Source organism: Doryrhamphus excisus, chromosome 3, assembly GCF_030265055.1.
Source record: "Doryrhamphus excisus isolate RoL2022-K1 chromosome 3, RoL_Dexc_1.0, whole genome shotgun sequence".
Lineage (NCBI taxonomy): Eukaryota > Metazoa > Chordata > Actinopteri > Syngnathiformes > Syngnathidae > Doryrhamphus > Doryrhamphus excisus.
The window spans coordinates 19,100,984-19,120,831 of NC_080468.1; the positions used below are offsets into that span (position 1 = coordinate 19,100,984).

The window sequence follows — 19,848 nt, forward strand, 5'->3', positions numbered from 1 at the left end:
CACTCAATTGGAATCTGATGCATGTTCAAATGAAATTAAACCGTTAGCCAACATAGCCAAATTAGCGTAATGCAAATATGCAATATTTCCAACACTGCCTCTGTTACTACCTCAAACATATTTATTTATTTAACAACCCAATACAATACACTATATGTGACTTTACTCGTCATTATTTGCACTAAAATTAATATATCTGCAATATGTCTGCTCCTGCATATGCTCCTGTGCAATATTATATGTATATTTTGAATATTTTGTATATATCTTGTTAAACTGTCTTTTTTACTCTACTTTTTGTATACTGTATATACAAAACTGTGTATACTTTTTTTAACTTGACTACTGCACTGAAAGGAGAAACTATCCAATCTCGTTGTACATTTTGTATAACGACAATAAAGGCCATTCCATTCCGTTCCAAATGCTCAGTATCACCCACCTCTAGTTACTGGTCAACTGAAGACTTTTAACGAAGTGTAAAAACGACAAGCATGAGAATGATGCAGAAATCATAGCGATCACACACAACCACCTGCTCAGGCCAATGGACACCACAACCAACAACGAAACCAAAAGCTGTACTGTACGTGGATACGTGGATGAGTATGGACGTCTACGGTCGCTCTTACACTGTGCGTGCCATTCCTAGAGCCCGTTTTGCGGTCCTCGGGACGTTGTGTGTAAGGGGGCGGGCGGCTGCCGGAGTTTGGATGGTGTTGGTGCATGTGAAGGGGGTGCTCTGATGAATAGTAGTACTGTGGAAGGGGCGGACGTGGGGGAATGCCGTGGGCGTCCTTGGGAGGACTGAGTGGCAGCAACGTCACTGCCTGTTAACAGTTAACACAGCTAGTCTCATTTCAAGAAAACAAATATCACTTCGGTGTTTTCCCCTGTTATCGTGCGTAAGGGGGGGGCCTGCATGCAATAAATGACCCATTTTATATTTTGACTTTATGGATTATTTTGGAGTCTTTCAGTGTTTTGTTGTTGTGCTGAAAATAGTTGTTGAAAATACATAGGAGCTTACCTCATTCTTCTGTAGACTAGAGAGTGGCTTGGAATCAGATAAATCTGCAGAAATGAAATTTCAAAAGCGCCAGATTGTTGTCAAACACATTTTTAGAAGTCTTCAACTCAATGTCACATACTACATGATCCAAAACTGACTTTGACATTACATTTATTCCAGATACTCACTGCTGTCTATGCTGCGCTGGGGTTTATTTTTACTCAGTGCTTCCATCACATCCTGGATCCTCCATAGCTCCTTCTGGATCTGAATGTGCCGTTGGCTTGGAGGTTCTGTCTAAAGACGCACACAAGCAGAGTTTACGTTGAAATAACCGAGGCGATGACTGACCGTGACGTGTCCAACCTGTGGGCTGCCCAGGGCTTCCAGCTGCTCCAGGAGGTTGGACTTGGCCAAGGTGACGTCGCCTTCCAACTTATCGTACTCCCTCCATGAGCATTCCAGCTCCTGAAATGAAGATGCAGCCAAAAAGGAAGTTACGAGGACATAAAAGCTGATAAAAGACGAACATTAAAGCTTTCCAGGCATATCTCATCAGTGTCGGTTTGTTCTTCAAGGTCTCATTTTCCTTGACTAAAGTTACTAACCTTGTCTTTCAATATAAAAGCCGATTCTTACTAAGGCTATGCCATTCTTAGCACAGCAATACAGAAAATACAGAAAAAACGACAATAAAATGAAACTCAAATGTCAATGAAATATTACTTTTCTGCAGAACTTCATCATATAAAGCTCCCACATTTGTTACAAAGGCTTGCACTCCTGTGTAAAGCAACCCCCACTCTGCTTTGTATCAGATTACACACACAAAATGTATTGTATCGTTCTTCCACGTTTGCATGAATGAAAGCTTCGCTCACCGTACTGACTCGAGACAGTTCTCTGCAGGTGCTCAGCAGACCGTTTTGTAGCACATCTCTCTGCTGAAGCAGGCTTTGCGTGGCTAAAGTACTGGAATTGGTCTGTTCACTGAGCTCCTGACTGGCAGACAGGAGTGCCGTCTCCAGAGTGTGCTGACAAACAGAAGAAAACGGGGTACAGAGTGAATTACACGTGGTTATGGTTGCCCTCAACGGGCGAGTTCTAAATGTTCAAGATATGTACACATCTCATTATGCCTGCTGCATTCCATTAGTACAGGGGTCGGCAACCTTTACTATGAAAAGAGCCATTTCACCCACTTGCCCACTAAAGAAAAATAGCCTGGAGCCGCAAAACGTTGTATGTTTAAAACAACATTGGAGGGGAAAAAAAAAGACGAGTTGGAGTACTCTTGCTAGTACTGGAGATAAACTTTTGTTTTTAAATGAGCTCTAATTTATTTTTTAGAATCGTCAAATAACTCATTAATAATAATTAATAACTCAAATAACTCAAAGTGTTACTCATTTCCCTTCATGTTAACCTGTCAGAGAGAACTGGATAGCATCCTGTCTGCTCATTCAGTCACCAGTCAGAACTCAGTCAGGATGCATTCATGGTCTCACACAAAGTTGGATTTTTGTAAACTCATAACAAAGACGTGCATTTTCACCACACGGGTGCTAAAAAATATTCAAGCATTGCAAAGGGAGCCGCAACAAAGAGGCTGGAGAGCCACATGCGGCTCTGGAGCCGCGGCTTGCTGACCCCTGCATTAGTATAATGACAATTTTATTATTTTTTTTCAGGCAAATTGAAAATAACTACTTCTGGGAGAATACTAGCACACATTGTCATGTATACAAAAGGATTGGTAATAAAAAACATCTGCTTGTAAAATCATGCATGGTGCACGGCATGAAATGTGGTTGAAGCGAGGAAAAGTTCTTCCAAATGAAAACAACAATTGGATTGACAAAGTACAACGAGTACAATCTGTATTGTATCTGCATGAATGACTTTAATGAGTCAGCCACTAGTACTATACAGTACTTCAATACAGTGCTTCTCAATTATTTTCGATCATGTCAGCACTGAGGGCCACCCCCAATTTGATATTTAACGGTACTGTACAGACCAAACTCGAAACCAGCAAAATGCTACAAAATAGCGACCAGTAAAAGCATGCATGAGTTAAATTGCATGCCGAGTACGACAAATCCATACATATCGGCAGGTCTGCATTAATAATGAAAGTCCTCCCTGCCCAAGAAGACACAGACGCAGCTCTACCTTTTCTCGATGTAGTTGATGTAGTTTCTCCTCTTGCATCCTCACTGCTTTGTCCTGCTCACATAATCTGCTTAGTTTGGCCTGTCACACAGAATCATAGTACACCAATTAGCAATGACTTCTTGGAACATGTTCCGAGAAGTGAAGGGCATTTGACTTACATCTATGTCCTCTCTGTGTTGGACGAAGGAACCGTCTTTGTATTCATCTGGACTGACCTGGAAAAAAAAAGAAAGTGTCAGGAAGGACAACAGATGACAAAATGAAAGGCGGATAGCTTGTCCTTTCAAGTACATTCCAACAGTACGCCCCTCACATTTGAGTAACCACTTCATCACAGCATGTTATATCACTTAAGAGTAGTCAGTGTACATCTTGGAAAGCCATATCGATTGACTATTGCGCTATGAAAATAGTCCAAATAGTCCATGAGTTCACCTCCACAGTGGACATGTCCAAATCTACCCTTGGTGTCTCTTCGATAGTATTGTCTGAATTACTGAAATGTCAGGGGTGTACTCACATTTGTGAGATACTGTATATGATGATGAAAACTGGACGATGCGATTGCGATTCCCCCACAAATGATAAAAATAAGTGATAGAAAAGACAGTGGCATGGTAAAGATAAGTCCACAGAGAAGTAAAATAATGATTTATTGCAGCATTTCCCATATTATAATGACTGTAGTGGCTATTTGTCCTTCACTAAAATAATAAACGTAACTTATAATCAAAAGGCCACTGATGCACCATGGGTTTTGTTTTACGCAGGCAAAAGAGTCATTGTCCAAACAATCTTGTTCCGTTTCTTCTTCTTTCCTTTTATTACCGAGCAAGCAAAACAAACAAACAAAAAAGGAACAAGGGCCTTTTCCTGTTGCCTCTCTTGCGCTGGTACAAAAACCATAGGCCCACCCCGGTGCATGCTGGTCCTGTGAGCACTGCCTACCTAAATATATTGCAGGTGCCCAGGGTGTTATCCAATGAAATAAACCCAGAAATTAACTACTAATTAACCCCAACAAAATATGATAGATAAACAAATAAATAAATAACTAACAAGAAAATATTATCAAGTAATCCAAACAAAACAACAACAACAAAAAATAAATCAACAGATATCAGAAACCTAGGAACACACCAATAAATAGCTCCTACAATGACTACTACAGATACAGAGTACATGGCGCTCTGCTTGATAAAAGGCAACAAATAGACCTTTTTGTGAATCCTTGACTTGGGCTAGTTTGACTCCGAAAATTCCGATGAGCATCGCTCAAGCACTCAAGAAAGGTTTGCTCATGCACGAGCACCTGTACAGGTAACGGGGGTACATGATGGTAATGATAACCAGCAACCATGGTAATGTAAATAAACTGAAAGACTCCAAAAAAGTCAAAGCCCAGAGTCCACTTGCTCATGCAGGAGTAATCACAAGACTCAAAAGGAAGGGTGACTAAAAGTCATAGACCAAAAGTCATGGTATCAGATCAATACCAAAATCAATATCGAAATAATATGAATGTGAAATGCTGGAGACATTGAACAGTGCTGATGTGGATGGTGAGACGGGAAGTTCATGACTAATAGAGCATGGGACTATAAGCCATGTTCATACGCATAACAACACAATAAACAATGCTATGGTGAGGTCTATGAGGTCTCTCTCTGGGTGACGACTGACCACATCCAAAATGGAGAAACAGAAAGTGATGTTGAAGGGAATCTCTACAGTACAAAGGCAAATTGTCTGGCTTGAGTCAACTGCCTGGAACTTCTCATTCAGGACAAAATAGACACAACAATTCTTGAATCATCGGGTATCCCAAATTGACCGACTGAACAGTGTGACTCAAGCCACAATTCCGCCTGGAATCTTACTTGCTGGTAGAGTTGCGGCCTTGGTGCCGAGTTCTCGATCATAGTGTGAATCATGAAGATAAGAGGTTCGTTCTCTTTTTTCTAGCGCAGTGTAAAGGAGAAACAGGGTAAAGTGGTGTAAAGCGGTTAAACCTGATACAGGTTGTGGTTGAAGAAATACAGACGATATTGATTGATTGATTACAATGTGGCAATAAGGCCCTGTCCACACGGGAACACTCCTGGGAGGGATTTTTGGCAGGTTGAAAAAATATTGTGACCATACTGGGCCGGATTTGTAAATCCTGAACCTGTGGCGTTGTGAACAGAACCAAGTGACATCAAAACTATAGAAGAAGAAATCAAGAGTCTTGATGTCATGGTTTTCAGAAAGATGAGGTTTGCTTGTCTACACCACAACGACAGGTCGGCTTTTTCAGATTTTCCCATTCAGGAAGCCGTTTCCAGAAAATAACGTACAGTATAAGGGCACCCAGAAGGCCAAAAATACTTTTGACCTGAAAACAGTTCTGTGTGGACAGCCCCTAAAGCTGGATTCATGGATCAACAGTTGAATAACCCAAAACCCAAACTCTTTACGCTGCGCCCTGACCGCCTCAATGACACAAGAGTTGATGCTGAATTTTTGTCTCACTACCAACTGAGCTCTTTTAGGTTTCGGGTTTTAATCTAAAATGTGTTTTCCCTTATACGGGAGTACATTACATACACTGGTACTCACTTATGTCAACGGCCTTCGGAGTGGCTGACTGACTTGGACATAAGCGGATGTCCAAACCAACCGCTGCCTGTGCATTTTGTGTGCTTGGCCAAAGCGATAACCTACACCTCTATCTATGAAAACCACAGTAGAATGCTTGGGTTGGGAAGTCTTTCAAAATGACTGACATCATTTGAATTGTGTTCTCTTCAAATATCCTATTACCACGTTGGATCTCAAATTTTATGTCCACAAAAGTTCACAATTTTTAGTAATGAGATGAACACTGTCAACCAGGACTTGAACTGGTCATTTCCGATGTTTTTTCAGGCTTGACTAAAACAGGTTCTACAGTACATGTATGTACTCTGCAGTTAGGTACTCAGCTTCCGAACAACCACTCATGATGTTTCTCGAGAAGATTAAAAATGCTTTCTAGCAAACATACACCAAAAAAAAAAAAAGCTCCAAGATCACAGCCAATTTCTCGAAAGCAGCAGTGTCTGTGACAATGGAAATTTTCCAAAGGACCTGCGAAGAGAAAGCTGCACTGCAAGACATCCACAATGCATAAACATCATTATCCTCTCAACAGGAATGCAGAAAGTGTGGAAAGTCATTCTTACCCATAGCTTCCCTGTGGGGGTTTGTCTTTCTGGATGTGCCATTCTTGGCAAAATTGAGATCTTTGATAATACAACAGAATCTAATCAAAGATACCCAGCGAAAAGCAATGAGGGATTTGGTGGTCTCTTTCACTTTCCATTACATTTATAGGTTGTCTTCTTATGAAAGCTCCTTTGGTAGAGGAAATAATGACTCTTTATAAAAAAAGGAAGGTATTATATTATTCTACATTATTTTCCCCAACTTTTCTTACCTTACCCCAATCTCTTCATAACAGGTGTATTAAATCAGGGGTTCTCAAAAGCATGAGGAGGGCCTCCCCTGACAAGAACCAGTACATTTCAGGGGAGGCACAGCAGCTTGAGAAAAATAAAGAAAAGTACCTTTCACAAACCTGCTAATTTTGGTTATTTCAAAAGGCAAAATGAACGAATTTGTAGTTTCTACGGTAATAGACGGTAATACGGCAAAATCACAAAACCATTGAATGATATCGTATCGATACCGAAATTTGCAATATCTCCTGTATAGTATTTACCGCTTGGTGTGTGGCTATTGTTCCCCAGAAAGAAGACAGGAAGGCAAAGTGAAGACTGGATTATGATACTGCGGAATCAAGGGCTATAGCATAGCAACAAGGTAAGCTAACTTCATTAACTTTAATTTGTCGTCACAATGCCATGATACCGTCAAATCACCTCGATCAAACAGTTACCATGAGTTGTCTATGTCCACTGATACTGCAAAATGAATCTTGTAGTACCTGGTATTCCCTGGTTTTACCAGTGGAAATAGTCAATAGTGACCAGTGTAGGGATGGTGCTGTTGATTATAGAGACATGCTACCACGCCTAAAAACCCCAATCTTCACTTAAGGAATATCATTCTGTGCATACGTATTTATAGGATCTTTGGCAACAGGAAGCACAAAGTACACAGGTGGAGGGGGTCCTCACCTGGTTTTGGAGGTAAACAAGGTTCCTCTGAAGATGGTGAGAAAGAACATCAGTCTACAGGTGCAGCAGGAAAATGAGGAAAAGAGGCAGAAAGCAAGGCTGTTTGGTAAAAGGCGGTTAAAGATTCGACTAAAGTTACCAAGGGGAAAAACTGATGAACAAAGAGAGGTTTGTATTAGGCAATGACGTAACATGGTAGATGTTTCTGTTGTTCTAACTAGTCTACGCTGCAGGAACTGAGGATGAGCATGTGACAACATTTTGTATTGAGCAGAGTAATGCTTGTACCACAGTGCAATTCTTTGTGGTGGCTGGAGTCTCAGGGAGGGCCAAACTTTTTCCCAGACGGGACGCCTACAGCACTATTGAAGAATGTGGGAGCCACTTTTATGTGTTTTGTACATTAAAATGCTAAAAGCGATCACTTATAGGTTAATATGTGCTAAGCCAGGGGTGCTCATTAAGTCGATCGCGAGATACCGGTCGATCGCGGAGGTGGTACTGGTCGATCGCTGGTCGATCGCTGGTCGATCGCGGCGTGACATTAAAAAAATATCATCCCAGCATCAATGCCGTCACTTGATTGACATACAGGGCAGCCATTCAGATGACAACTGAATGTTGCCCTTCGGGCGACCAATCAAATCAAACAACGTCTCTAAGTGCAGCAGAACTTACGATGTCAGCCTATCATCCATCCCCGTTACTTGATTGACATACAGGACAACCAGTCAGATGACACCTGAATTTTGACCTTTAGGTCACCGCTCATGCGTAAACAACAAGTGCTAAGCTAGTCGGCGAATTGCGAGATTTTAAAGCCCTCGCTAAAGTTTATGGTCACTAAAATGAGTGAAGGAGCTGGACCAAGTAAAAAGGCAAAAACTGGACCAAGTAAAAAGGCAAAAAACATATCACTTCCATACGGATATGGAATATTATACGGATATTATGATACGGATATTATCCATGACTGATAAACATTTGGAAGTGTGCTTGAGGCTGGCTATCAGCAGCTACTGTCCGGACTATGCATCCCTGGCTGGTTCAATTCAGTGCAAGTCATCAAAGTAAACTCAGGTAATTACAAAAAATGTTAATAGTTAATTATGTGTGTTTTGCAACATTGGCTCATTTGGTTATGTAAGGTACATCAACATACATTGTACGTACAAATAATCCTCAATACATTTGAAAATAAATAGATGTTTTGCATTTTTGTAGTGGGTAGATCATTTTGACTCGGTCATTTTAAAAGTAGCTCCCATGCTGAAAAAGTGTGAGCACCCCTGTGCTAAGCGATCTCAAGAGGGTTGACAGGAGATGTCGAAAACACGACATTTGGTGGCTCCTTCCACGGTACATTCATTCGAGTAAAGTAGGAAAAGTATTATTTGACGCTATCGTTCCTCACGCAAGCTGATAAGTCAAAGACCGCATTGGCAGTCATGGTTGGCAAGGCTTGCTGGGGACCGAGAGAGAGAGGAGGAAGTGTCGGCCGTCACGCTAAGCAAGTCGTTAAGTAAGTATGTGTTCTTACTTGTACTTCAGTACTATATTCCAGATTAAATTAACACTACAACGATATTTAAGATATACCAGGCCACGCCTCGGAAGCACAGACAATGAGGACCACGTCACACTGGGAAGCTGACACTTCGATGACAGTCGACAAATATTTTGGTGAATTGTCAGAATCAGCAGGACCAAGACCCATCTCTCAGGCGGTCTTATCCCCCCCCCTGCTGGGTCTAATCCTGGACTGTGTTTACTGAGTGCAGGCAATCTGCATCAGCGGACGTCAGTGGAACCTGGTGTTAGCAAAACCATCCAAAGCGTCTTTCAGGGCTCACTTCCAAATGCTCAAACCTCATTATCTGATGCTTTGACATTGTTGAACACGAGAATACAACATTTATAGGTCAGAAGAGTGAACAATTTTACAACATGCATACTGTTAGCATGCCAAGTCATTGTTTGCAGCAATTTCCCCAGATGAAATTCTGCAGTGCAATATCTCACACTTTGTCCATACATAATAAAATAGGCTAACATGTAATACTAAATAATACAGACAAGGCAACTGAACGCTTCACACCAGATGTCAGAGAGTGCGAAGAGCGATGGTGGCGATAAACAACAAAACAAAGTTTGATGTTTGATGCATCTACTCTGACGTAGCCGCAGTGTCCTGGCTTATAACTGCCAAGACGCAGTATCATCAAGCTCTGGCACATACATGCACATGTACACACACACATGAAAAAACACACCAATATCCAACACATTGGTAACCGATGCAATGCTTTTAATGTGAAACTGATTTTGGTGTCACACCAATCCTATCCCTAAGTACACGTGTTTTAGTATTGTTAGTTTCATTGTTATCATTAAGCGGTGTCTACTGTATGGTGACGCAACATTAAAATATGCATGCAGTGACTTCCTGTTCAGTGCAAAGTAAGCTGGCTGTATTAATCTAAATTTTACTATAGCAATTAACATAATTAGACTTATTTATTTTACTTTATTTTTTAATGGGGAAAAAATGAACTGCACTACAATTTTTGGAGCAGTTGCAAATGAGTCTAAAGTCAATTTGTCCAAAAAATGAACTAAAACTGTCACCAAATTCAATTTCCTTTGGATCAGCTACCTTCAGACACATGCTACCGTTGATACATACGTTGACGTATCAACATAGAATACAATATCTGCAGCAATGGTTGTACATGCACACACACACAGCACTCATAATATATAATATCCCATTGTAAATTACATTCATTTGCAAAATGTACAAACTTTCAACAGTATATATTTTGACGCTGTAATAATATTTGATGCGCTGAACAATTAAAATTGCTATAGCAAGTTTGTAAACTTTGCAAACATGTAGAATTGACAATGAGGGAAATCATTTGGAGCACAACTGTATATGCATACACGCAGCGCTGACCTTGGGGTTGGGCCCCTCCATGCCCAGGGCCATGAGCTGGGCTACCGTGTGCTCCCGCAGGCTGTTGAGCTCTGCCTGCTGCCGCCGAAGCTTGATCAGCATCAGTGTGAGTTCCTCAGGCTGGATATAGCATCACACGGTGGAGGAGTGTAAAAAAAAAAAAAAAAAAAACTGCTACAATGAAGTCACTGATGACTCACAGACGTAATAGAAAGAAACCGCCTCAACACTGATTGACAGCCCAACAAGCCTTTACACAATGCTGCATTTAAACCAGCACCCGCAGAAGACGTATGCAAGTTCAGTTGCACCCGAGCGAGGTAAGCCAAGTGGAAAAGACCCGGGACACATTTTAGGCTGTAAATTATAGATGAGATATGTGATGACTGCAAATCAAAGACAAGGCTTTGGTGGGGTTCTTGAAGACATAAATGGCCCACGGCTAAAGTAACAGGTCTGATGGTTGAGCTGCTGAAGGGGTTCTCAACATGTTAATAGGCGAGATGGGTAAACTTTGCAATGACATCAATGATCCACATGCAAACTGGCATGTAACGACTGACCTGTAAACAAGCCAAAAACTGTATAGACCAGGGGTGTCCAAACTTTTTCCGCTTTTATATATTTGAAATAATAAGAAAAAAATAGATATTCCTGTATATATATATATATATATATATATATATATATATATATATATATATATATATATATATATATATATATATATATATATATATATATATATATATATATATATATATATAAAACAAAAATAAAAATACAGTGTACAGTAGAACCTTGGTTAGCATCATTATTTTGTTCCAGAAGGTCTATCGAACCAAAAGGGGCCTTAACCTAACCAAATTTTTCCCATAAGAAATAATATAAATCCAATTAATCCGCTCCAGAAAGCCAAAAATGTAAACACAAAACCCATTTTTTTGTAGTTACAATCATAGTTTTACATACACAAAACAATTTGAAATACATATAACATGATTAATGAAAGGGATAAATGAACATTTAAGGTTATTTTTACCTTCGTTGAAAATTGAAGATTTTTGACGTGACAAAACAGGAAGGTTGATCTTGCTGCAACATAGTATCTTTGGGAACAGTCACGTCTTCAATGAAGATAAAAGTGACCTTCAATGTTCGTTCAGAATTGTTTTAAGCATGTAAAACAATAAAAATGTATTTTATGTTAGCGTCTTTAAGAGTCAACCGATGATGACATCATATACCGGCGACGTAACTTAGCTAGCTTCCGGTTGCTAGCTAATAAACAAGGAAGGAAACAGTTGGACTCATGCAGTGTTAACAACACAAGATGCACTAATCGGACCATGCATGCAAAATTGTGGTGTAAATTCTCGACATTTACCAGAAAACACGCTAACCGGGGTGAAAGCTAACTGAGATCGGCAATGCTATCTCAAAAATATCGTAAATGAACCGTAATTCCAACATTCTGCTCTGCACTTTCCAGTCATGTACATTATGATTATTTATGGTAATCCCAGTTGCGTCACAGCAGTTCTGAGAAGATGAGACACTGATACAAAGCAGAGTGGGTGTTTGTTTACAAAGGAGTGCGAGCCTGTGTGAGGAAAAGGGACGACAAAGCAAGCCTTACATGATAAACTTCTATTTTGTCAGATGACTTGTGTGTTTTTTCCTGTTCCACCACATTTTGGCTGTAGGTCGATATACGGCTGATTTAAGGAGGTAGGAAATCATCTGAATCCTAGTACCAAAAAAAGCTCAACTACTCCTTGATGTTTTATACTTTATAGTTCAAACTGTAAATCCAAAGCCGTTTCTTCATGTACATTCTGGGTTTTATTTCTTTTATTTAAAAACGATTGTGGCCTATGAGTAAAAAAAAGATTGCCCACCCCTGGTATGGAGTCATAAGTCTTTCACGCAGCAAAATTTCACACAGTGATAAGAAAACATCCATTGTAAATCTCCATACGCCAGTTGCACACATGCATGGTCCTGCCTGTGTGATGCTACCGCAAACTGCAAAAATAGGGATGTCCTGTCACTGTGTCAAAGCGCACACAGTTGGCTCATCTCAGAATCTCTTTTGGTAATGGTAATGGTAATGGTAATGGTTTTATTTCATTTGAACATGCATCAGATTACAATTGAATGCATCCCATAATCAGTTCCCAGTTCCACATGTCCAAAAGGAGTAGGAAGAAGCAAAGCTTATTAAATCCTACCCCTCCATCTGGTACTTTTACAATCAGTAACTGTTACATTTGTTCACTTCCTGCTTTCCATAATACAGTTTAAGGTTTTTTTTTTTTTTTTTTTTTAATAATGTACCTCGTACCGAAGTACTCGGTGATATGAGCATCCAATGCCATAATGTGTACCATAGTGCGTGTCAATATAGTGATATATATAGCACATCATGACTGGTTCAAGACTCTTCATCCTTGTATTTAGCAAACATCAACTGCTTGTATTGTTTCTTGAATTGGCTCATCGTTGTGCATTGTTTGATTCCCTTACTCAATCCATTCCATAGTTTGATTCCACATACTGAAATGCTATGGCTAGCATAACATAGTCCTAGCATAGAAGTGTTTCAAATGTACTTCTTCCCTGAGATCATATTTCTCCATATTGGATGACATTTTTAGCCTTATGCATTATTTTAGCTGTTTGAAGATGAACTATATCAGCAAGTTGAAGTATTTGCGATTTTAGACTTTTGTTGGATTTGCGTTAAAAGCAAAGGTCAACGAATGCTGGATCTCTGATGATGCAGCGATTTTTATAAAGGAGGTGAAATAATAGACACAATAGATGGGGAACAATAGACGCAAGTCAATAGCGAGCTGCAAAAGCCAAATGCAAGAAGCGTGTCTGTGAAAATGCTGTCACACTCACCGTCTTGCCTTGTAATGACTGAGGAGTAATGGGCTGAGAAGAAACACCGGCTGCAACGAGTCGGCGATCTAGTGTGCTTCCAAACTAAAGGAGAGAAATATATATATATATGTGTGTGTGTGAGAAAAGCACAACATGTACTCACTGTTTCACTTTTAACTCAAGATTTGTCAATCAAAGTCAATGAATCATAACAGCTTTTTTGTCAAATGCACCAGGCCCATGTCCTGCCCTCTACCTCTCTACCTTGGCTAGGTGTGTCCGATGCCGGCGATCAAGGGTCCCATCTTCTCTTACGACGGGTGACGGTGCCTCCGAGAGGGAGCTGTTGCTGTTGGGAACGCTTTGCTGGCAGGAAGTGGGGAGGGTGTTGTAGAGGGCCAATGATCCATGGGATGGTGAGGGAGGAATGGAGTGTACGGGGGCATGTTCTGATATGTTGGCCATTGTCTTTGTGCTGGCAAGGGTGCCATAATGACCTGAGGCAAAAAAGAAAACAAGCAAAAGAGACAGCGATAACATGTTGCACTTTTTGGTGAACACTAATTGAAAATACTAGGATGATAAAAAAAACTAAAGTACATGCTGTCATAGTTGATCGCAAAACATGGTTGCCATTTTTACAAGTAGTTCCTGCCAAAGACACAAGATTCCTTTTAAATGGAATATGCGATGAACACAAATTAAGATATGCCCACAGTAACCCAAAGGTATTATTCATTCATTCATTTTCTACCGCTTTTCCTCACGAGGGTCGCGGGGGGTGCTAGCCTATCCCAGCTGTCTTTGGGCGAGAGGCGGGGTACACCCTAGACTGGTCGCCAGCCAATCCCAGGGCACATATAGACAAACAACCATTCACACTCACATTCATACCTATGGACAATTTGGAGTGGCCAATTAACCTAGCATGTTTTTGGGATGTGGGAGGAAACCGGAGTACCCGGAGAAAACCCACGCATGCACGGGGAGAACATGCAAACTCCACACAGAGATGGCCGAGGGTGGAATTGAACCCTGGTCTCCTAGCTGTGAGGTCTGTGCGCTAACCCCTAGACCACCGTGCCGCCCCAAAGGTATTATTCAGGGTTTATTAAATAAATATGAACCAACCAGGTTATTGCGAATGATTTGACTGCATGTAAACGTACTAAATGGTAATGGTAATGGTAATGGTAATGGTTTAATTTCATTTGAACATGCATCAGATTCCAATTGAGTGCATCCCATAATCAGTTCCCAGTTCCACATGTCCAAAAGGAGTAGGAAGAAGCAAAGCTTATTAAATCCTACCCCTCCATCTGGTACTTTTACGATCACTAACTGTTACATTTGTTCACTTCCTGCTTTCCATAATACAGTTTAAGGCTTTTTTTTATAATGTACCTTGTTTCTTGAATTGGCTCATCGTTGTGCATTGTTTGATTTCCTTACTCAATCCATTCCATAGTTTGATTCCACATACTGAAATGCTATGGCTAGCATAACGTAGTCCCTAGCATAGAAGTGTTTCAAATGTACTTCCCTGAGATCATATTTCTCCTCTCTTGTAGAGAAGTATTGGATGACATTTTTAGCTAATTGCTAATTTTTAGCCTTATGCATTATTTCAGCTGTTTGAAGATGAACTATATCAGCAAGTTGAAGTATTTGTGATTTTAGAAATAAGGAGTTAGTATATTCTCTGTAGGCGGCATTATGAATTATCCTTACTGGCCTTTTTTGCAGTACATTTAAGCCAGTGAATATTGCTTTTATAGTTATTAGCCCATATTTCCACACAATAAGTACGATATGGTAGAACCAGAGAGCAATAAAGAGTGTGGAGTGATTTCTGATTGAGAACAAATTTAGCTTTGTTCAATACTGAAATATGATACTAAATGTTAGAGTCTCATTGACTTGTTGTTACCCCGTGGTATCTATACCTGTTGGTTGAGCCAGGCTTTGCCTGGAGAAGGCCTGCCTCTGTTGCCACTCATAGAGCTGCCACATGGTGTCGTCTCTCATCGATCTCCTCTTCTCCGCCGTGGTGACAGCGCTTGTGGACGCGGGTCGAAGAGCTCGGTCGTACACGGAGCCTGCTGCACTGCAGATACTGTCGGGCCTTATCATGCTGTTGCGGGGTAGTGTGCGGTAGCCCTCTGGGTATCTGGGAACGAGCTGAGCACGGTGGCTAGGCATGTTTCTGGGTAAGGTCTGGTAGGATGTAATGCTGTGAAGTCAACAATAACAACAAAAAAAGGCAACAGGAAATTGTTACTGTTAGGATTGCTGTCAGGTTGTACTCAAAAACGTGCATAACAATAACTTATATACGTTTAACTACTTCATTGTTTTATTAATATTAGTGCTTCATCTCATGCACCCTGCCAAACTGGCAATGCTCCTCTGGCACAGAACACTTAGCGATTGATCGATGGGGATGCTGCACTACTCCTGTGTTACTCTGTAAGATGACTTAATGGCCATAAAACATCAGCGCTCCCAACTGAGATGCACTTTTGTGGTGACACAAAAAGCTTTTAGTTTTTACTCTGGTCAGAAAGGTCAAAAGAAGGAAAGGAATTTAACAGAGTGAAGAAGCAGAACGGCATTTAAACCTTTCAGAGGAGCAGCAGATGAGTCGTAGTAGTAAAGCATTGAATCATCATTATCTTGCTAAAACAGGGGTCTTCAACCAGCAGCTCGGGTGCGAACAGTAACTCGCCAGCTGAGTTGGGTCGCTCACCAAAGAATATTTACTGAAACGCTTGGTATTTTTCTTCTGTTCAAATATTACGCCTCTATTTAACGACAAAACAGCATAAAGACAACGACCGCATCATTCGAGCGGAGATCTGCTTCGTTAATAAAGGACAATTTATGTTGCCAGTCGTATCAATAAAATCCAAATACCTCACCTTTTTTTGGTCTCTGTTACAACAAACACACCATAAATGTTCTGTATTGTTCATCTTTTTAAGGGGGTAAAAATCAGCAGGGTATCAAATACTGTTTTACAAGAATATACTCATAAATAAATCATGCTGTCTTGTGGTTGAATATGGCCTATTAACCAAAAGATATTATATTGAAGTTATACATTTCACGTATAAATGAAACATTTTCAAACATAAATGAACTAAAATACATATAAGGCATTCAGGACATGTATAATTGGATCATTTTATGTGTAAAATACTAGATGTCAGTAATGTCAACAGTCTTTTATTGCAGGTTTGAATGATCTCATAACAGGCACAATAATCCCTAATAAAACATTAGATCAGATTCAACTTTATTGTTATTGCTCATGTCACTGGTACAGGGCAACAAAATGCAGTTAGCAAAACATGGACTACTGTTGCTGCAGTCACCCACGCCAAGCTCCGCCTGCCACCCCCCCCCCCCCCGGGAACACATTTATACCAACGCACAAAAGCACAAGTCTTAGTCTTAAACAGCTTACTTAAATGGTCTTTAACTTAACTGACATTGTTAGCACCAGGAGCAACTGGGGGCTCAGTATCTTGCCCAAGGGTACTTTGACATGATTGGGGGACGGCGGATCGAACCCACAACCTTGTGTTTGGGAGACGACATCTCTACCAGCTGAGTCACGCCACCCCCCACGGAGGAGGTCAGTCTTATTAAGTCTGATACACTAATAATATGAGCGTAAAGGAGACTATAGGGGTGCTAGTTCGTCTCTAGAGGGCTCTAATAAAGGTTGTAAATGGGTTCTCTTTGTTCTAACCACAGAAATATCTGTTTTATAAATTAGGGGATCTAACTTTGTGGACATTCACTAACCAGGTAGCCATGATAAGCAAGGGATGTCTGTATATATATACTGTAAAAATATATATTTCCAAGCGAGGGAAGGAGTTATGTGACAGTATTTACTGGACTGTGTTAACAGCCTGGCAGCAGCATTCTGCACCAGCTGCACGCAGATCCCTGAACAATGGCTGGAAAAACAATCTGTCAATCAGAGTTTCACAGACATCTTAAAAAAAAACAAGTAGCCAAAAGACCTCATCAAGCATCCAAATATTGAAATGGTTGCTAATGTACAATGTAGACCAAGGGTGGGCAAACTGCGGCCCACTAAGCGGTTGAATCCGGCCCGCCAGTTGCTTTCTATAGTAATGGTAATGGTTATATTTCATTTGAACATGCATCAGATTCCAATTGAGTGCATCCCATAATCAGTTCCCAGTTCCACATGTCCAAAAGGAGTAGGAAGAAGCAAAGCTTATTAAATCCTACTCCTCCATCTGGTACTTTTACAATCACTAACTGTTACATTTGTTCACTTCCTGCTTTCCATAATACAGTTTAAGGTTTTTTTTTTGTTTTTTTTTAATAATGTACCTCGTACCGAAGTACGAGGTGATGTTACCCTACAATGACATAATAATTTGATCACTTCCTGCTTTCCTAATATGGTTTAAGGTTTTTTTTTTTTTAGTTTTTTTTGTCACGTACCGAAGTACAAGGTGATATGACCATACAATGACATAATGGGTACCATAGTAACTGTCAATATAGTGATTTATTGTATTTATTAGTGATTATTTAGCAAACATCAACTGCTTCTAAATATTTCAAATTTTACCATAAAACAGCCGGCAACATAAGTCAAGTCGGATGTATGATTCAGAAAAAAAAACTGTAAAATTCAATTTCGTAATTTGCTGTGATCTGATGTTTAAAGCTCCTGAAAAAAGTGACATGAGAACATACAACTGATAGTACGACACTTTTACAGATAAAATTAGACTAATAATTCCAATGCGGACTGTCAGAATTATAAGCGTAAAATAGTGCGTATTAAATATATATTCTGCCCCCCCCCCCCGAGACAATTTTGTTAACTCAAAGCGGCCCGCGAGTCAAAAAGTTTGCCCACCCCTGATGTAGACCAATGTTTTTTTACTATTAAGGAGAAAAAATATCTTCTTTCAAAAGAGCTCAAAGCCATGCCTCAAATCTAAAAGGTTGAAGGATAGCTTCATATTTACTTTGGATACAACTTTTGATAACTTTTCTAATTCCAGAATTAGAAGCGCTTAAGGATACAAAATCAAGCTCACCTTCTGGTGTCCTCTTCCGAACCTCTCGCCCGGTGTATCCGCGCCAAGTGCTCCACTTGGTGAATGGAGTTGCTTCTAGACAACCTCTCCAGTTCCTGAACTGGACTTGGTTGGACTGTAACCTGGCTTCCGTGTTCCGCTCCCAGGCTGCAGTCGCTCGTATTATGATCCCCTGACCCTGATCCATTGATGTGTGCGGGTTTGGGTGTCGTGAGGTTGGCCTGGTGGCCTTGGCGGGACGCCGACACAGCCGCCGCGATGGCAGCTGCCTGAGCTGGCTGCAGCTTGAGTCTCGTCGTGCGAGACATTTCTGCCGTGGGATCTTGCTGAAAACAGTATTTATCCCCATGGCGAAGCGTGGCATACTTTTCCAAGTCTCGAAGGGTAGCGTATTTATCCCCTTCTCGTAGTGTACTATACTTCCGAACTTCCTTCAAAGTGCCGTACTTGTCCACAATTTGTAATGTACCATATTTATTTGGCGTCTCCCTCAATGAAAGCTGTCTCCTCACTTCCTTTTGAGGGACGTACTTGGGCGTTTCTTTCATAAGGTTGGGGCGGTCTCCCCCTTTTTGCAGCGTGTATTTCTCTCCGTCTTTGGAGACAAAATATTTATCACCAACTTTAGTGTGAGTATATTGTTCGTCGGTTGGTGTCACTGTGTATTTTTCATCCACTTTCTGAACCGAGTACTTGTCTCCATCCTTTCGCACCAAGTGTCTTTCACCTCCCTTGTGGAGGAGATACTTGTCAGCATCCTTGTGCAGCACGTAGCCGTCCTGCTTTAAGCAACACCGGTCCCTGTCGTTCTGCAATGTGTAGCCCTCTCGCTCCTTCTGGTTGTGGGGTTTATCTGCGTCTTTTAGCGCTTTGTCATCCGCCCGCGAGAAGGAGTGTTGATGAACAGGCTCCCGATTTCGTTCATTGTTGTCAATCTCAGGTCGACGAAAGACTCTGTTGTTCAGTATGTTGTTCATCTCCTGAGGCGCTCGCTGATCTACTTTCATCTTGTTCAACCTAAGGAGACAAGTACAACAAAAAGAAGTTGGGGAAAAAAAACGAAACAAAGCTCAAACAAAGCGGGCGAGTTACGCTGGGTCTCACGTGGCTTCTTTTCAAATATTGTACAACATTTCACATCTAGGATGGTAGGGTGCCATTCGGTGGCGTCATTAGGCCTACTTTGGGGGGCTTCAGTCCTAAATAATTTTTTTTTTTTACAAAAAAAAAATCTGACAAATGTCATATAATAAGGCAAAATAAGCAAGCCAATAAGCAGGCTAATACTAGCCTACTAGTAGTAGTAATAATCAGCATAATAATAATGATAGTAATAATAATAGGGTAATTAATTATATAATAATATAATATAATAATAACACTGGACAGAATGGTTGTGCAAATTAAAAAAAAATTAGTATGTCTACTAAATCTGTCCAAAAGTGGAAAAGTTATATCCCGGTTCTTGTTTATTATTTGTTTTTTAGATTTAAAAATTTTTTTTTTTGAATGTCTACTACATTCATTCATATCCTGTGCATCTCC

The 19,848-nt window shown here is 40.5% G+C and overlaps 1 protein-coding gene across 14 annotated transcripts in view; it reads right to left on the reverse strand.

The window, feature by feature from the left end:
- Positions 1–19,848, reverse strand: part of LOC131126458 (pleckstrin homology domain-containing family A member 5-like) — an 81,203-nt gene that overhangs the window by 13,173 nt on the left and 48,182 nt on the right. For 6 of the 14 annotated variants that reach the window (XM_058069001.1, XM_058069004.1, XM_058068999.1 and 3 more), the window contains 14 exons: positions 18,304–19,320; positions 15,151–15,437; positions 13,469–13,701; positions 13,223–13,306; positions 10,313–10,432; positions 7,354–7,407; positions 5,071–5,151; positions 3,349–3,405; positions 3,188–3,268; positions 1,894–2,046; positions 1,379–1,480; positions 1,201–1,309; positions 1,031–1,074; positions 633–830 (listed from right to left, as the gene is read on the reverse strand). In XM_058069001.1, the coding sequence (XP_057924984.1) occupies positions 633–830; positions 1,031–1,074; positions 1,201–1,309; positions 1,379–1,480; positions 1,894–2,046; positions 3,188–3,268; positions 3,349–3,405; positions 5,071–5,151; positions 7,354–7,407; positions 10,313–10,432; positions 13,223–13,306; positions 13,469–13,701; positions 15,151–15,437; positions 18,304–19,320 (2,620 nt within the window). The remainder of the gene's footprint in view (positions 1–632; positions 831–1,030; positions 1,075–1,200; positions 1,310–1,378; positions 1,481–1,893; positions 2,047–3,187; positions 3,269–3,348; positions 3,406–5,070; positions 5,152–7,353; positions 7,408–10,312; positions 10,433–13,222; positions 13,307–13,468; positions 13,702–15,150; positions 15,438–18,303; positions 19,321–19,848) is intronic. The other 8 variants (XM_058069013.1, XM_058069008.1, XM_058069012.1 and 5 more) reach the window with 6 other exon arrangements.